The 16,443-nt window shown below is 44.8% G+C and overlaps 1 protein-coding gene across 2 annotated transcripts in view; it reads left to right on the forward strand.

Annotated features, from left to right (window-relative positions):
- CACHD1 (cache domain containing 1) overlaps positions 1–16,443 on the forward strand; it is an 81,779-nt gene that overhangs the window by 18,860 nt on the left and 46,476 nt on the right. For both annotated transcript variants that reach the window (XM_042030903.1, XR_006016526.1), the window contains 2 exons: positions 2,596–2,658; positions 9,736–9,884. In XM_042030903.1, coding sequence (XP_041886837.1) covers positions 9,877–9,884 — 8 coding nt within the window. In that variant the 5' untranslated portion in view covers positions 2,596–2,658; positions 9,736–9,876. Of the gene's footprint in view, positions 1–2,595; positions 2,659–9,735; positions 9,885–16,443 lie in introns of those variants that run through there.

The following is a 16,443-nucleotide window of genomic DNA, read 5'->3' on the forward strand; positions in this document are numbered from 1 at the left end:
GGCTGGATGCTGAGCCAGAGGAAAGGCTGGATGCTGAGCCAGAGGAAAGGCTGGATGCTGAGCTGGGGAAAGGCTGGATGATGAGCTGGGGAAGGGCTGGATGCTGAGCCAGAGGAAAGGCTGGATGCTGATCCAGAGGAAAGGCTGGATGCTGAGGTGGGGAAGGGCTGGATGCTGAGCCAGCACAGCCTTCCCACATTGGGAGAGCGAGTGGTGATGGGTTATGGCAAATAATCCCGGGCAAGCATCTCATTAAACATGTGTGTGATTGTTCTGTGCAGGGAGCTGAGCCTGCTGCCATCTGCTCCACAGATCCAATTAAACCAGAGGGGTGGGAAGAATAAAGTACAGATGCTAATGGGCTGTGTACACTGCAGGGCAAGTTCTCCTAAATATTGAGACTGTTTTTCTGGGGTTGTGTGTGGGGCTGACTTTCTCTCTGCGCCGTGAAGCTCCCTCAGCTTCATTTGAGGCTGCCACTTAGCTCTGATTTGCTGCTTTAAGTTAGGTCACTTTTTAAGTTAGTGAAAATAGCTTAAGGATGTTTTTGCCCTGGGGTGGAATTGTGCACAGGAATTCTTGAGTAGGGGGAGCAGATATCCCGAGTAGGGACCAGACCCAGGCAGGGGCTGAGCAGTTCACGTGTAGCCTCGGGGTTGGATTCTCCATCCTTACTCGATTTTTACTGTTGGTTTACTCATTATCTGTGCTTAGTTTGACCGAGAAACTCCTGCTCCCCCCTCTCTGCCATGGCAGTGCTTTTAATTAAAACAACAGAATATACCAGAGCATTTTAAAAAAATCAGTTAATTCAAAATCAAGTAAAAATAGGTTAAAAACCAAGCCAAATAAATTCCTGCTGGCACTGTGACTCTTACATAACCATAGATGATGTTCTCTGGCATTATTTTGCAAGTTCATAAACAGGCTACGTGTGAAAAGGGTGGAAAGAGGGTCAGCTTTGTGTTAGGGACAGAAAGCTCCATTTTCAGGAGCTGACAGTCTATTTCCTCCTCGTTCCTTTTGATGTCTGCACACTAAATGCTGCGTGGACAGAAAAATTCAATTCGTTTAAAACATTTTGCATCAAAATGACATGCTTTAATGTATTTTCTTCTGATGTTTAAATTATCTTTTCATCTCATGAGGGAGGGAAAAAAATAAACCAACATGTTTGGAGTTAAAGTACCCGAGCAGAACTTTAAACAAAGGTCTGGATGAAGAGGAAGTCTCGATGTACAGGCAGCCTTTAAGGGTAGATGCCTTTTTTTCCCCTTCCCTGCCCCCCCCCCTTCTTGGCTGTCTGAGCCTTGTAAACCGAGGAGATTTATTGCTGCCCTTCCAAATGCTTCTTCAGAATGAAGAGTTCACATTTTTGAAATTCTTCAAGTCCTCAGGAGGGAGAGGGATAAGGGGAAGTGATGATGGTGAGCACACCAAAGGATTTTCCAGGCTGGTTTTGCCAGTCATAGCTGCCTTGTAGCTGTGCTGGGAGGGAATCAGCTGAACCTGCACCAAAGAAACTCTTGGAGCTGTGGGCTGCAGAGGATTTGGATGAAATTTAGACTTTTTAGTAATTGCAATCGTTATTGCTAATAATACAATCCAAGGTCTTTAGGAATCGCTGTCCTTTGCCAGATGCAGTGTCATGTGTGCTACTCAGCCCTGATAGATGTGGGATCCATTCCTTCAGTGAAATCCCAGCTCCCCTGGAGAAATGTCTGAACAGCCTGAATAACCTCCATTTATTACCATTACAGCTATTGACACCACTTGTTGTGGTATCAATTAAGATTAAGAAAGCAAAGGAATATTTTAGGGATATTGGACATTTTCCAGTGGGGAAGGCCCCACTGTTCCCAAGGGGAAAGCTGCCCTTGGAAATGAGAAATCTGGGAAGAGAAACTTAGGTGATCAGGCAAACTTTTTAGGGATGCTGTTGGTGTAACCCCAAATCCTTCCCATCTTCTTTTTCAGTCTGGAAGCAGAATATTAACGAGGTGCTGAGTGGTTTTTCCTCTGTGTGTGTAACAGGGATGGCAGTGTGGCTGTCACCTGTCCCCCTGGGGACTGGTGGGAAGCTTTCCCAGGGGAGGACACAGCTCTCACTCCTATCTTCTGACACTTTTTTTTTTTGTTGTTGTTTTTTTTGCCATTAATGAGGTTGATCTGGATGTGTTCAAACTTGGGTCTCACTTGTCTGTTTTCCACATACTACATTTGTTTAAATTTTGCTCCCAGCCTGTTGTGTTTTAGTTGGAAACAAGTACTTTTAAAAGTAGTTATGTTGGGTTAAATGTTTAGCAAGAGAAGGGTCATAGTTTGCACGTGGAACTATTTTTAGCACCTTCTGGTAGTTTGGTAAATAAACAGATGTTTGGAAAAAAGCCCTGTTGTGCCTTTACTTCCCAAAGTCAGCCTCTCCATGCAGATCCTCACATGGAGACATGATTCCCCTTGGGAAGCCTGGCACTGGGAGACTCCCCAGGTCCTTCTCTGACCCCATTTCCTCACCCATCCACTTTTTGGAGCTGCTTTCATGGGACACTTATGACAAAAAAGCCTCTCACACATCCTTTCTGGTTTTTCTTGCAGAGGATATTCAACTCCTTCGTGTACACAGAGAAAATATCGAATGGAGAAAGTGAAGTTCAACAGGTGAGTCCAAAACCCCTTCCCACCTCCACTGGCAGAGTGAGCTCAGGGAATTCAGTTCTGTCTGGATTTGTGGCCCCTTTCCTAACCTGTCCCTGTTCCCTGGCAGCAGAGCCCGACCCCCCCGGCTGCCCCCTCCTGTCAGGGACTTGTGCAGAGCCACAAGGTCCCCCCTGAGCCTCCTTTGCTCCAGCCTGAGCCCCTTTCCCAGCTCCCTCAGGAATTCTCCTGGGGCTCCAGCCCCTTCCCAGCTCCCTCAGCCTCTCCTGGGGCTCCAGCCCCTTCCCAGCTCCCTCAGCCTCTCCTGGGGCTCCAGCCCCTTTCCCAGCTCCCTCAGCCTCTCCTGGGGCTCCAGCCCCTTCCCAGCTCCGTTGCTCTCCAGAGGCTTTCCCTTCCCTGTAGGCATGCCCAGGTGGGTGCTTGCAAGCAAAGGGACCATGAAAGTGTATAATTGTCACCTGACTTTGAAAATTTCAATCCCAAACCATCCTGACATCCCTCAGGACGGGTTCTCTGGCTCTGTGTCGTGTAGGGCAGCATTTCCAGGAGTATTCCTGGGTGGTCTGTGCACCACAGAAGGGCCATGTGGGCTGGATCAGACAGATCAGATGGCTTTTAAAAGGCAAAAGTGTTTTTGGGAAACCAAGAAACTGGATTAAAACTTCAAAGAAGTCCTGACTATGGATTCTCCGCTGAGGAAAAGACAGTCCTTGTTTCCCAGAGCAGATGTCTGTGTTCATCCCAAGTGGATATAAAGAGCTGTCCAAACACTGGAGGTGGGGTGATGGATTTGGAGCTGTCAGGGGAGAAAACGGGGCTCTGCTAAAGTGTAATTACTGTGGTTAAAAGCTCTACAGTGAAGTGGATGGAAGAACAGTTGAGCACTTCTGTTTCATTAATAACCAGATCTTTTAGCCTTCATGAATCCCCAGCAATAGAACCTGAATTTTGTAAGAGTAGTACATTCAGTGGGATCATCTTGAGCAAAGGCAAACAGATGTAAGCAAATTAAATCCCCTGCCAGAGAAATCTCATTCCTGCTTTGGTCATTCATTAACATTTTCTTAGCAACTGATATCCAAAGGCAATTAATGAGGGTTTTATGTCAGCTGGGATTTTTTTCTGGCAGAGCACTGAGTTGCTGTGGGGGTCGTGGGTTTTTTTGTACCAAACCATGTAAATAATGGCTCTCAGTTTATTGAAAAAGTGGAAAAATTCCAGCTGTTGGCCTTCAGGCCTAACTGTTCAATACCTTTGGCTTTCTCTGTGCCACACAAGGAGCAGTTTTACCTCTCAGCATCGAACTGGTTGCACTTTTAAGGTCTGCAGTTATAGAATTACTGTTGTACCTGACAGATAAAACCTGTTCTACTTTGAATCATTTATTAAAAATTGGCTGGCAATGGCCAAAAATAACTTGGATTCCTTCCCTGTGAGTTATTTCAATATCAGAGAACTCCCGTAGGATATGAGAATGCAGTGGCGTGAGTTAGTGATGTAAATAAAGTGGGAGAGGAGGAGTTTTATGAGAGGAAAATCTGCATTAGCTGATTTCAAGGAAGTCAGTGTGTGTTCAGTATCCTGCCAGACATCTGCTTTCTGTGATGTGGAGAGAAGGGATCTGGGCTCCACAGAGGAAGGAGAGAGGGTGAAATGCTCTTGAGCAGGAGGAGATTTACCAGCTTTGAGGAGAGAAGTCTTGAAAAGCTCAGACCATGCTGCTGTTGGGTTGGATTTTTTGTTTGGTTGGTTTTGGACTGGGCAAAGAGGTCTTTGGAGAGGAAATAGATCTGAAATATGCTGAAAAAATGACATTTGGCTGTCGAGCACAGCACGTTCCCTGGCTGCGAAAAGTGGTGTGTTCACACACGTTGATGAATTGTGAGCCTCACAATAAAAGGCAATTATTGTGTGTTTAATGTACTTCCAGAATGATTCAGGAATTGTGGCCCTTTCTCTGGGTTTTGTTGTGCACCCTGTTTAACATCTTTCTTGGAATAAATCTTGCGAGGCTTTGCCAAAGGTACTGGCCAGTAGAAAACCTCAAATGAGCGCTGGTTTCCTTGACGAAATGCACATTGGAAAGTGGTTTCCTGCATCCTGACTGCAATAATAGAATGTATTTTCAGTGTCACCCAGAGAAGAAGGAATGGGAACTTTCCACAAGGGAGAACGGACTTAAGTTGAAGGAGGGGAGGTTTAGATGGGATATTAGGGAGAAATCCTTCCCTGTGAGGGTGGGGAGGCCCTGGCAGAGGTTGCCCAGAGCAGCTGGGGCTGCCCCTGGATCCCTGGCAGTGCCCAAGGCCAGGCTGGACATTGGGGCTGGGAGCAGCCTGGGACGGTGGAAGGTGTCCCTGCCCATGGCAGGGGTGGCACTGGAGGAGCTTTAAGGTCCCTCCCAACCCAAAGCATTCCAGGAGTCCACAAATGGTTAGAATCCATTAAATGGGAGATGTGGGATGGAGCTGGAGGTGATTCTATGATCCTTCCTTGAGCCATGTCCCTGTTCATCTTTGTGCTCTTCAGGGTTGATGCAGGACCACGTGGTTTCTTTGAGCCACGTAGGTGAAAAATAAATAACATTAAAAGTTTTCTAGAATAGGACTCTGTGGATGCACAGCTGTGGTACAGCAGCAGGATGAATGCCTGGTGGATGTTGGAGAGAGGTAGTTTTTTCCAGATTTTTCTGGTTTACAGAGGGAATTTAAACCTCAAAATTATAACTCAGCTCTTCCATATGTAAGCAATCCTTTCCAAGGAGCTTGACAGTGTTAAATCCCTGGCTGTGAGTCCATCCTGGCATCCCTGCCTGTCAACCCCACTGATGCATATTTTATATACAGGCTTGGAAACATAAAAAAATACCTTGGCTTTCAAGCTACAGCCAGAAATAAAACCTAACCTTGGAGCTCTGCTTTTCCTCCGAGCTCCCTGCAAAGGGGAGACTTCAGAGCTGTGGAGCTTTGAGGGGGAAGAAGCTTTAAAAAAAAGCTCAAGGGAACGATGCAAATGAGGGAAATGTCTCTGGGAAAATTAGAGGAGCTCAGTGATGTTGTGATGAAAGGTTGTCAGTGGAGATGGTGACAATTGAAGTGAATTACCCAGGGGTGCTGCAGTAATAGAAACAGGTGTTACAGTCCAACCTGTCTGCAAACCCAAGGGCTTTGGCTGCGTGTCAGCTGCCAGAGGAAATCCAGGGAAAACAGGGCTAATGGCTGCATTGTTCACAGAGAGCACTCACTGCTTATTGTTTTGTTTATTAAAATGAAGGGGAAAACACAGAAATCTGAAAAATGCCCAAGGAGGCTTCCCCCTGCTGTTGTTTTTGAGATGAGGTGAAGAGCACTTTGTGCATGGACCTGGGGATAATAATACTTTATGTCAGTCTCAAGGTATCCATATTTATTTCAGTCTTCATTAAAATGGGTGAGTTGGAGCAGGAATGTCTGTCACACTTGGTACCCACTGCCCCTTTTCTGTGCCTGATTGGGGGCACAGTTTTCCATTTTGCCTTAAAAGTGCCTTAACAGTTATGTAAGGATGGTTTCATAGTTCAGTGTTCTGTCCTTTCATTATTTGTTATCTCTCATTCTTTCTCTACTTTGGAGGTTTTGCAACCAGTGTGGGTCTGGCATCCATCAGCATCCAGCAGCTCTCCAGCTCCAGGCAGGTTAAAAAAAGCAGGGTATGTGTTGGATAAAAACTTCAGGTTTTTATTTAGAAAGAGGAGAAGGTGATTTAAGCCTGCAGCTTTTACTGTGACAGGCTCCACAGCCAAGTGCATCACCCTGCAAAGGGAATAAAGTTTGAGGGGAATGATGTGAGTGTGCACAGGGCATGGGCACACCCGGCAGTGCTGAGGGCTTGGGAAGGAGGATTATTCCTTGCTGTTGGTTTAATCACTGGGAGCTGGAATTCCTGCTCACTGCTGTGGATTTTTGTGCTCCGGTGAAGCCCAGCTATGGCAGAAAAAGTTTGTTTTGTTAGGCTTCATCTGGGTGATACTTCTCAATTTGATGAATTAGAACCATTTGTTTCTAGTACTTGATTGGTGTGTTACCCTCAGTTTCTTAACATTTATTCATTTGAAGAAATGTTCAACGGAAAATTATTTTTGGATCATCTTGCCCTTGGTGACTTTGAGTTCCCTGGTTTTGAAGTGGTTTGGATTGTTGGGAGCATTGTCTTGCTATCAGAGGGCAATATTTTTAGAGTTCTTTAGATTAGACAAAGTCAGTTCTTCCAACTGTGGGCAGGGAATGGTGTCTGGAGCTCTGGGAGGCTTCATATCCCTCGTTGCTGACATGCACTTGACTCCCTGCCCCGACGAAAGCGCTGGATCCCGTTCCATAAAAATAACGGAATGACTTTGAGCCATTCCGAGGTTTTTCCATGGGAGACGCAGTTTGGGAACAAAGCATTTGCTTTTTGTCAGCTTCTGAAGTACAGGATCTTCTGAAAAACAGATTTGTCAGATCTTTAGACTCGGCACAGCAGGGTGAAATTCAAAGGCTGTGGGGCGCTTTTATTGTTCAACCTAGAAGGTGAAAACTCATCAACACCGAGCCCTCGGCTTGTACAGCATTCATTTATCAGAGAGCAGCCCCGATTCCAAACCAGAGAGAGGCCTTTTGTTCTGGGGCCTGTGAGAGTTTTGTGACTGCTAATGATGCTCAGCAAACTTCAGCTCTCTCCCCTCTTCCTGATTTCAGGTAGGGAAACCAAGAGAGAAATCTCACACTCAGGTATCTGGTTTACCTTGGAATTTCATTTGCCCAAACTGAGCAGAGAACTTTGTACCCACCAAACCTGACTGCTTTGATTTAGGAAATTTGGTTTGTGTTTGTTTGAGCCCCTCCAGAAGAATTCTGGATTCTCACAGAAGAATTCACTTCTAAAGAACACATTTGAGGGGAACAGCCAGACAAAAACAAAGTTTACTGGGAAACAGAAAAGGATCTCCCCAACAGCTTATTATCGTAACAACTGGGAGCAATTTAATAGTGCTGCATGTCTAACATGGAGGAGCCCATTAGCAGTCCTCTGGTGCCTTGGCAATAAATCATTCCACAGAACTAATTAGGTATAATTCTGCAAGTCATTTGAGCGAGGTGCTATTAAAACCTGTGCTCCTTGGAGACCTGTCACGGAGCCGCAGCATTCCCTGGGAACAAGGGGGGCCGAGCAGTGCCGCTATCAGCGAGGCCTCGTTCCTCACATAGCCAAGGAAATCGTGACAAAATGGCCTGTTGGTAAGAGTTAGGAGAGACATTTGTTAGTCCAGGGGATCTGGAAAATCCAGGGGTGTTTCCCAGCACACAAAACCAGCAGCACCGTTAAATCATCCCTGTAGAGTTTGGGGTGTGCAGGGAGCAGGGGAGAGGAGTGCTGTGGATTAAGGAGCTGATTTAGCTCTGGAGAAGTTTGCAGAAATGCAAACCAGTATTTCTGATTATTCAACACCTCAGTCTATTGCTTAGAGACGATTCTTTCGTTTGGGATGTGTCTGGCTGACGATTAAATATATAATTGGTTGGTGTGAAAGGGATGCAGAATGTGCAGAGCAAAAAAAAAAAGCCTGATCCATTTTGTTAATTCCTTCCTTTGATGAAAGATGAGGAGTGAAAGCCTCAGTAAATGCTCCTTGTAAAACCTGATGCCTCCTGGTAACTGTGTTTACTGTGGTTACTGTTACTCCAAGAGCAGCCGCAGATTGTCCCCTTCCCGTTTTCCCCAGCAGTCATTAGTCAGGCTCGTTGTGACGTGCCTAATGAAGGACACAAGCGAGCTCTTCTGTGGCAGCACAGTCACTCCAGCAGCCTGGGATGTGTCCCAGCAGGCTCAGCCCTGGCCAGCACCAGCACCCTTCCCAGTGCCGGGACTCTGCCTGGCATGGAGAGAGGGCAGAGGTGCCACAGGCACCACCAGCTTGGAAGTGCTTGCTGGCAAAAATTTGACTTCATTATTTTTACTTTTATTTTAATTTTTTTCAGAAGCATTTAAAAAGAAGGGCTGAAGTACCCAATTTGGTATTTCCAAAGCGAGGCGCTCTGATTTTTTTTTTTTTAATGGTCTGAGAATTGTGTGGGAGGGGCCACAATGTGTTTGTTTTCACTTTCTGAAAGGAGAGAAATTGCCTCTTACAAGGAATAGTGTAACCTCTAAACCTTGTCCTGGTTTAAAAGGACTGCCTTCCTTAGAGGGGCCTCTGGCAATAAAAGGCTTCAGGAGGAATTTCACCGGTGTGAGACTTCTGTCATTATTTTCTTCTTGCTATATTACAACATCAATTAGGGATTTTTCAGTTTGTAGCTGAAGCTGTTGTAGGCTGTGAGTAGGCACAGTGAGCTTTAGATCGATGAGGAAAGTCACTCAGGCAGTGCTCAGCCTGTGGAGCCTCCCAGGAAAGCAGCAGGCAACAGCGGAAAAGCAAAGTCTGGGATGGCTTATTTTGCCCAAATCTACGTGAAAGAAGTGCTGAGATATTTCTGCACAGATCCACCTGACTGAGGAGGCTGCTGAGGAACAGAGAAATATTCATGGCAGTATTTGGGGTTCTTTGGGGTTCCTTGGATGCTGAGGTTGCTCCCATCAGCAGGAGATTTGCTGCTGGCTCTTTGCTGCTGGAGCAGTAGAAGTTGTGTAGGTGAAAGCTTCTCTAACACCCTTATTTGGGCTTTCCTGAAGTGTCCATGTACAGAATCTCATTAAATTGACTTGTGGCCTGCTTTAGCCTCCATCCATGTCAGGCCTTGGAGCACCTCAGTGTCACATCCAGCTGTCAGTTCCTAATGAAAGGGAAGCTTGATATGATGGAAGTCACACTTTTCACACATGCAAAACTCTGTTGAAGCACCCATTGCTAGATGAGAAATGAATTTTATCTTCTTGTATGGTGTCCTTCCCGTGGCCAATATTGATTACTTGACTTTACAGTGCTTAAACCACCAAAATAAAAGTACAGTGAGCAAACTGGACAACTATTATCTTTAGCATACTCAGCTTTGACTTGGTTCTTAAGGAATGGGGTAATACAGAGAAACTGGCTTAATTTTAAGCTTTCTTCTCTTTTTTCAGTTGGCAAAAAAAATCCGTGAGAAATTCAACCGTTACTTGGACGTCGTGAATCGGAACAAGCAGGTAGTGGAAGCCTCATACACTGCTCACCTCACCTCACCCCTGACTGCCATCCAGGACTGCTGTACTATCCCACCATCCATGATGGAGTGAGTATGAAATTCTGGAATTCCTCGTGCTGTCATTTATTTAATCTGTGAAGAAAATGAGGGTTTCTTTGTGTTTGCTGCTGCTTTGGATAAAAACGAAGAAGGCAGATCTCCGAAGGTGCCTCTTATCTTGTCCTCATCTTCTTTTCCATTTCTCCCACACCAGTGCTTAATGATGGGCTTTAAACAAGAACTGGGAATCAGCTGGAAGCAATAAAAGGAAGAAAGTTTGTTCATAGTATTCCATCCTGAAAGAGTCTGTCTAGCTCCAAGACACTGTTTTTGCACTGAGACACTGCTTGCCCTGAATAACTCTCCTCAGGCTGGTCATGAGACCTTTTTCTCTCCTTTGAAGTAACCAGAATCACGAGTTGGTCAGTCCATCACATGCTAAAAGCACTGTGTTCCAGTTTAATCAGGTTGACATGCTGCTGTTTGATAGCAGAGGTTTAATGAAATCGAGTCCATTGCTTGGAAACTGGATTTGTTCATGTTCAGTTTGGTTTGGTTTTAAATACAGGGGTTTTGAGTAGGCTAAATCTGGGCAGTTGGTTGTCTTTAATAATTTCTATTATGCTTCATATTTGCAGAAACTTTTTTGGGTTTCCTAACTGTAGAGATGTATGATAGAAACTCTGATTTTTCCAATGAAAGAGGAGTAATTTTCTTGAAACGCTGAACATATTAAACATTTACTTCCATGTGGGCTTGAAAAGAACAAGAGTAACCTTCTGTTTATGCAAACCTTGATTACAGACTGATTTTCACTGTTTATGTCAGTCTGATTTAAAAACATTTGAGAGGGAGGAAGGCAATTTGGGTCATCAGGTGACTCCAAGGGCACAGGTTTGGAGGTCTCTGTGCAGTTCCTGCTGGACAAGGTGCCTATGGAAAATGCTGACACATCCAGGCTGGTGGCAGTGTGGACAAAAGGGTCAGGAATTATTTGGGGATGAAAACCTGTCTGCCCTCTGATCATGCAGGAATCACCAGGCAGCAGGAACACCTTCCAAGCAAGGGTTGAGGGGAAGGAGAAAAGAGATTTATCCACCTCCTTGTCAGTGTGGCCTAATTTTTCATTATAAAAAGAAGTCTGCTTTTAGTCTGGAAACATTAGTGAATTCCCTTTCACTTTGTCCTCCAAAATTATGTAGCTTGGAAGTCCTTTAGAAATTTCTTCAGCTGTGGTGGACTTGCATAATAATCATTCCCAGTAAGTGGTTTAAAACACAAACGGCTGGCAAAGCAGGTGAATTTGCTGTTTGCACAGCTCCTCATTCAGGCTCTACAATCTGATTCTCGTTATTTAGTTGCTTGGATCAATAATTAAATGGTTCCCAGACCAGTCTATCAGCTGCAGGATGTTCTGGACAGCACCTTGGTTGAGGCTTATCTGACCACTGGACCCAGTGCTGTCTGTAGGAAATCATCTGCAAGTCAAAAAAAAGAATGTAAAAATGTATTTTCTGTTTGAAACTTCAGAATTTTAGCTCCATGCTTTGTTAACTGCCTGATTTGTCTAAATGCCTCTGCCATCATTTCAGTTTTTCTCCCCTTTCTGCCTCTCCCATCTGCTGCTCTTCCTTTATTTTCCTTCCCTGTGGCATTGCCTTTCTGGGAGATTTCCCATTTGGGTTAAAATATCGGGAAAGAAGCTGATTCACCTGGATATTGTGACCATATTTTGAATTCTTCCATGTTTAATTCATGGACTAACTCCAGCTGCAGTTGGGCCTGCACTTGTAGGAAGTGAAATTGGATGTGCTGCTGCTGCTAACAGCTTATCCTTGGTGTTTAAAGTGTTTAATGTTGGTGTTAAAGCAACAGTAATGATAATATTTTGGTTAAAACGTTTATGAACTGCTGCTGCAGAAGAGGTCACATGAAAAAAGAGCCAGATTTGTCTGTGAAAATTGCTTTTTCCACGAGATCCTTTGCCTTAGACTGTGCCTTGGCCATGTCTGTGTCCCCGGGGCTGTGGTTTTTGTTCCGGAGGGTTGTGAAATGTTTGTGTTACAACTCCTGAACTCTGTGTGTTCTTTTTCTGGCTGTTTCCTCATGTAGCCTCTTTATTTGAGCAAACATTTGGGGCAAGAACAGTGTCAGGAGTGCATTATCCTCAGGGTGTATTTTTAAGGTAGATTTGAAGGTTTTTCCCACGGTGTTTAAGGCTGTTTGTCACATGGTGTTCAACCTCTTATTGTCCAGCTTATTGACATTGTGTTGGGAATGCTGCAAGTTTGGATTGCTTTGGGGAAAATTAACTTGGATGTACTATTCTGCAGTGAAAGGATTTTTATTTTGAGTTTCTTTTAATGGCTTGCTGACTTCAATTTGTATTCGTTGTTACCATTAACAAAATTATCCCTGAGTTTGCTTTTATTTATCCTGAAAATCCGAGCATTGGTTTGTCATGTTGCTTGGGATAAACTGTGGGATTTCCACACCTGATGACTGTAAATAAATGATAGAAAATAGGACCTAACAAAGCACAAACTGGGTTAGAAAATGAACCTGGCATTTAAATTGCTCATTTAGTGAGTAGTGGGATATGACAGGGAAAGCAATATTTATTTTATTGTTATTCCATGGTGTTGGCTCTTGCGGTGAAGAGCCCAAATGAATGAGTTTCCATGTGATTCCAGTCTGGATTAAAATTCCCAGCCTGGCTGTGCTTTTGGTTGCTGTTTTGTACCCAACATATTCTGGTTTCACTGGTGTAAGAGCAGCAGTTGTGTGTTTGTGCCCCCTCCAAGGCAGGGTTGTGCAATGGAACCACCTTGGTTTGGGAAGTGGTGAAAATAAATAAATTGGAATATGCAAACCCAGCTGGATGAGGCAGCACTGTTGGTGGCTACTGAGTGGTTTTGGCAAGGGACCCTTCCTAGGCCTTAATTCAACAAACATTTCCTGATAAAATTACACTCAGCTGCTTTACCAAAGGCTCTAAATGTGTGCTTGGACTCAAGGAAAAAATCCCACACCTAAATACATGTGCAGGGACTGCTGAGGAGCGGTGAGCAGGGCAGGGACTCGTGTTCCCCTTTAGTTTTTGCTGATCCTTCTTCCAGTTATCTCTGTTGGCATTTTCAGCTCTACCTCATCAGGGTTTGGGAATGGCACAGGAGGAGAGCAGGGCAGGCAGGGAGCGGAGCTTTCCGAGCTCCCACATGGTTGGTGTGGAAATTGCTCCCTGCGCAGCCATCCAGGCTGCGTTTGTGTCCCTGGGCTCAGAGCCTGGGGACCAGTCCCTTTTCCCAAGCACCAGAGGCTGCTCCAAAGCAGGCAGAGTTCATATGGATAAAGTGCTCCGGGCTCTTAGCAAGCTGATGGGAGATAAGGAAATGGATGTCAGGTGACATGCCTCTTCTAATCCTGGAAGAAATCCCTGCTGGAAAAATGAGCCTTTGTGTTTCCTCACCAACAAAGGCTGCGGAAGAAGCCATGAGAAATGGATTTCATGCTGTCTCCAGACATTCCCTATCGTGATTGAATTGGGTGGTTATTTACCAGACAGTGTTTGAATTAAAGTGTCTTTCTCCTGAAGAGGATAAATACGTTTGTGTCCTGGTTTTCCTTCCTGGAAGCCCTCGGCAGGTATTGAGGAAATCTTGGGTCTGGAATGGGCAGATGGGGCAGCAAGAGGGGAGGGAAAGAATAAACAGAACTTATTTATCAAACATCCTGAGTAGCTGCAATGGAAGCTTATGGAATATGTGTCAGCTGTGAGAAATGTCTAAACAGGGATTTAAGAAATGAGTTTTGGGATGCAGCTTTGGAAGCATTAGGGGGTTCTACCTTTGCAGGTCTGCATGGTGTGACTTGTGAGTGACGACTGGAATAACTTTCCTCATAGAGATGGTGCTGACCTGGATGGCACCAGGCAGATAAAGAAGGGGTTTGTATTGAATATTTGCCGATGAAAGGAAATCAAACTCCTTCCACTCTAAGAACAAGTGGATAATGATTGAGTATTTGTCTTCTACCCATTGTAAAAAATGCCTTTTTCTGGATTTGTGAATGATGCTCTCATGTGGGAGGCTTCCAGAAGTAGCTTTCCATAGTTCCAGTTTGCCAGGGAAGTTGGTTGTGTTAGGGGCCATAGAGCACCTGCCAGTGGTTTCTCAACACAGCAATGGCTGCATAGGATCACCTTCCAGGAAAAAAACCAAATTATTCAGATGCATTTGTGAGGAAATGCAGCTGTTCCTGCAGCTTTTCCAACAAGAAAACCAGATGATGCTTTTAAAGGGACTCAAAACCTGATCTTGATCCTCCTCTCTGCCCGGTTTTAAGACCCATCACTCCGATGGGCTTCAGCATTTCATGTCCTCAGGTCAGGGAGAGAAGGGAGTTCCAGTTTCCTTGGGATCTGAGCAAGAAGAGAAGTGGCAGCTGCAGGAAGCTGCCCCGAGTGTCCCTCAGTGCAGCTCCTTGTTGGACATGGCTCACGTGTGCTGCTGGAATCATCCCCCTTCCTCCCTGCTTCCACCCCGGGGCCACAAATGAATTTCACTGCTGGGTTTTTATGGGAAGGTGCCCCAGGTCTCCAAATCCATCTGTTCAGGGGCACTGGTGTTCATTAATGCTCCCACTTTGGCTGCTTAACACCGCCTTTCCAGGCAGCTGGAAATCTATTTTTGCTCTTTATTTAACTATGCTGATAAGAGCTTAGGGAATGCATTTACCCAAATTTGTGGAAGGAGCTGGAATGGAGAAATATTTGTTGGTAAAACACCCTACTTGGCAGTGCTGCATTGCAAACATTAGTAGAGCTGTTTGAATAAGGGAGTTTACGAACCTCTGTTTGAAAATCATTTACTCCCTGACTGTGATACTGCCTTCAGAAGTGGTCTGGTTTTTGCTTTTTTTTTTTTTTTAAGCAGATGGTTAAATATTTGCTAATGCAGTTCAGTTTTATCACAGCTCTTTCTGTGTTTATCTTCCCTCTCCAGAGCAGTTAAGTGGGAGATAACGGGAATCCCATTCAGTTCCTTGGGTTGCTGCAATAGCTGAAGAGCTGCACTTCCAGAGGAGGAGTGGGGGGGCCACAATAAATGAAATTTAAGATGTATTTGCTGTTCTGACTGAGTTTCAGGCTGCAGTAAAGCACAGAGATGTAGGGAGTGTGCACAGCCCTGGGCTTTGGCAGCTTTTGTCCATAAAGTGCAGCAGGTATTCAGGAAATCTCTCTCCCGGCCTCTTGCTTTTATTTCTAATGTGGCCAAATTCCTCAAGAAGATGTGGGGTTTGGAATAGAAATTCCTCATGAAAAAGAGAGGATGGGGATAGTTTGTGTTCCTGGGTTGAAACCTCCTTCCAACAGTACATTCTCTTTACGTCTGAGAGCAGCTGCACTTGGACTTTTTCAAGACTACTTGAAATAATTGGAGCAACTTTGGTGCCTTGCCAGAAGAAATTGTGTAGCTGTAACATCAGTAGCTTTTTTTTTTCCCCCCGAATTTATTCATAAAAACATTGTTTTCCAGCATTCTGTTTAGATGCAGTGGGCACCCTATATTTAAGTATTTATGTAAAATATAAGTTAAAATCTTGCCTTGCAATCAAGCAAACAAGGCCTGGTTGGGAATTTCAAAGGAAACGCTGAATTTTGAGTGAACTTATGTAATTTCATTTGCATATTCATGTCAGCTTGAATTTGCATGAACAGAGAGGAAGGGAAAAAATGAGTATTAAAACAATATGAAGCCCTGAGCAGCTGCTCAAGTGCCATTTTTATCCACAGCTCCCTCGTTTTTCCCTAAACTCCAAATGCACAAAAGAAGTTGATTTACACTGTAAATTCAGGCCGAGCAAAATCCAATTGGAGCTCACTCGAGCGCCGTTTTGATGTGAGATTCAAAGCTCCTGCAAATTCATTTTATCTCCTCCACTCGCTGATCTCCCGCTCGTAAATCCTGTTGAAGGAGAATAAAAATGAGTGTGGCCTGATGGGAATTTCATGTGTGAAGTTCAAAGCAGTTTGTACATCAGAGCCAGCGTCAATCAAGGGAAGATCTGGGAAGGCAGGCAGGGAGCGTGGAGCTCCGTGGGGACCAGATCAAAGTGGGAGTCGTGGCTCTGTTTGCTCCCTCGGGATGCAGCTTCCATCCCTTCTTCATTAAAGGGAATCCAGAAGGAAGAGAGGGAGGCAGCGAAAAGGGGGATGGGGTGAAGGGGCCTGTCTTGGAAGGGAATCTCAGCCAATGTCTTTTGCTGGCTTTAAAGAAGTAAAAAAAAAACCACACCAAATTATATCTAAAGAATTTTGGTGTGGGGTTTTTGATAGGATTCTGGAGGACTTCCCAAGTGTTGGTTGTGATGTCGTCACCTGGAACATTTTGGGTCAACTCTCAAGAGAAGTTTTTATCCGCCTTGTAGTCGTGGTCCTGGCAAAAGTGGGAGGCACTGGTGAAAATCAAGGGAGGCACTGGTAAAAATTGAAGGGAGATGCTGGTAAAAATTGAAGGGAACACTGGTAAGAATTGAAGGGAGATACTGGTAAGAACTGAAGGGAGGTACTGGTAAAAATTGAAGGGAGGTACTGGTAAAAATTGAA

This window comes from Corvus kubaryi, unplaced genomic scaffold (assembly GCF_017639235.1).
Source record: "Corvus kubaryi isolate FWS band 111438036 unplaced genomic scaffold, C.kubaryi_AGA036_p1.0 37334, whole genome shotgun sequence".
NCBI classification, from domain to species: Eukaryota; Metazoa; Chordata; class Aves; order Passeriformes; family Corvidae; genus Corvus; species Corvus kubaryi.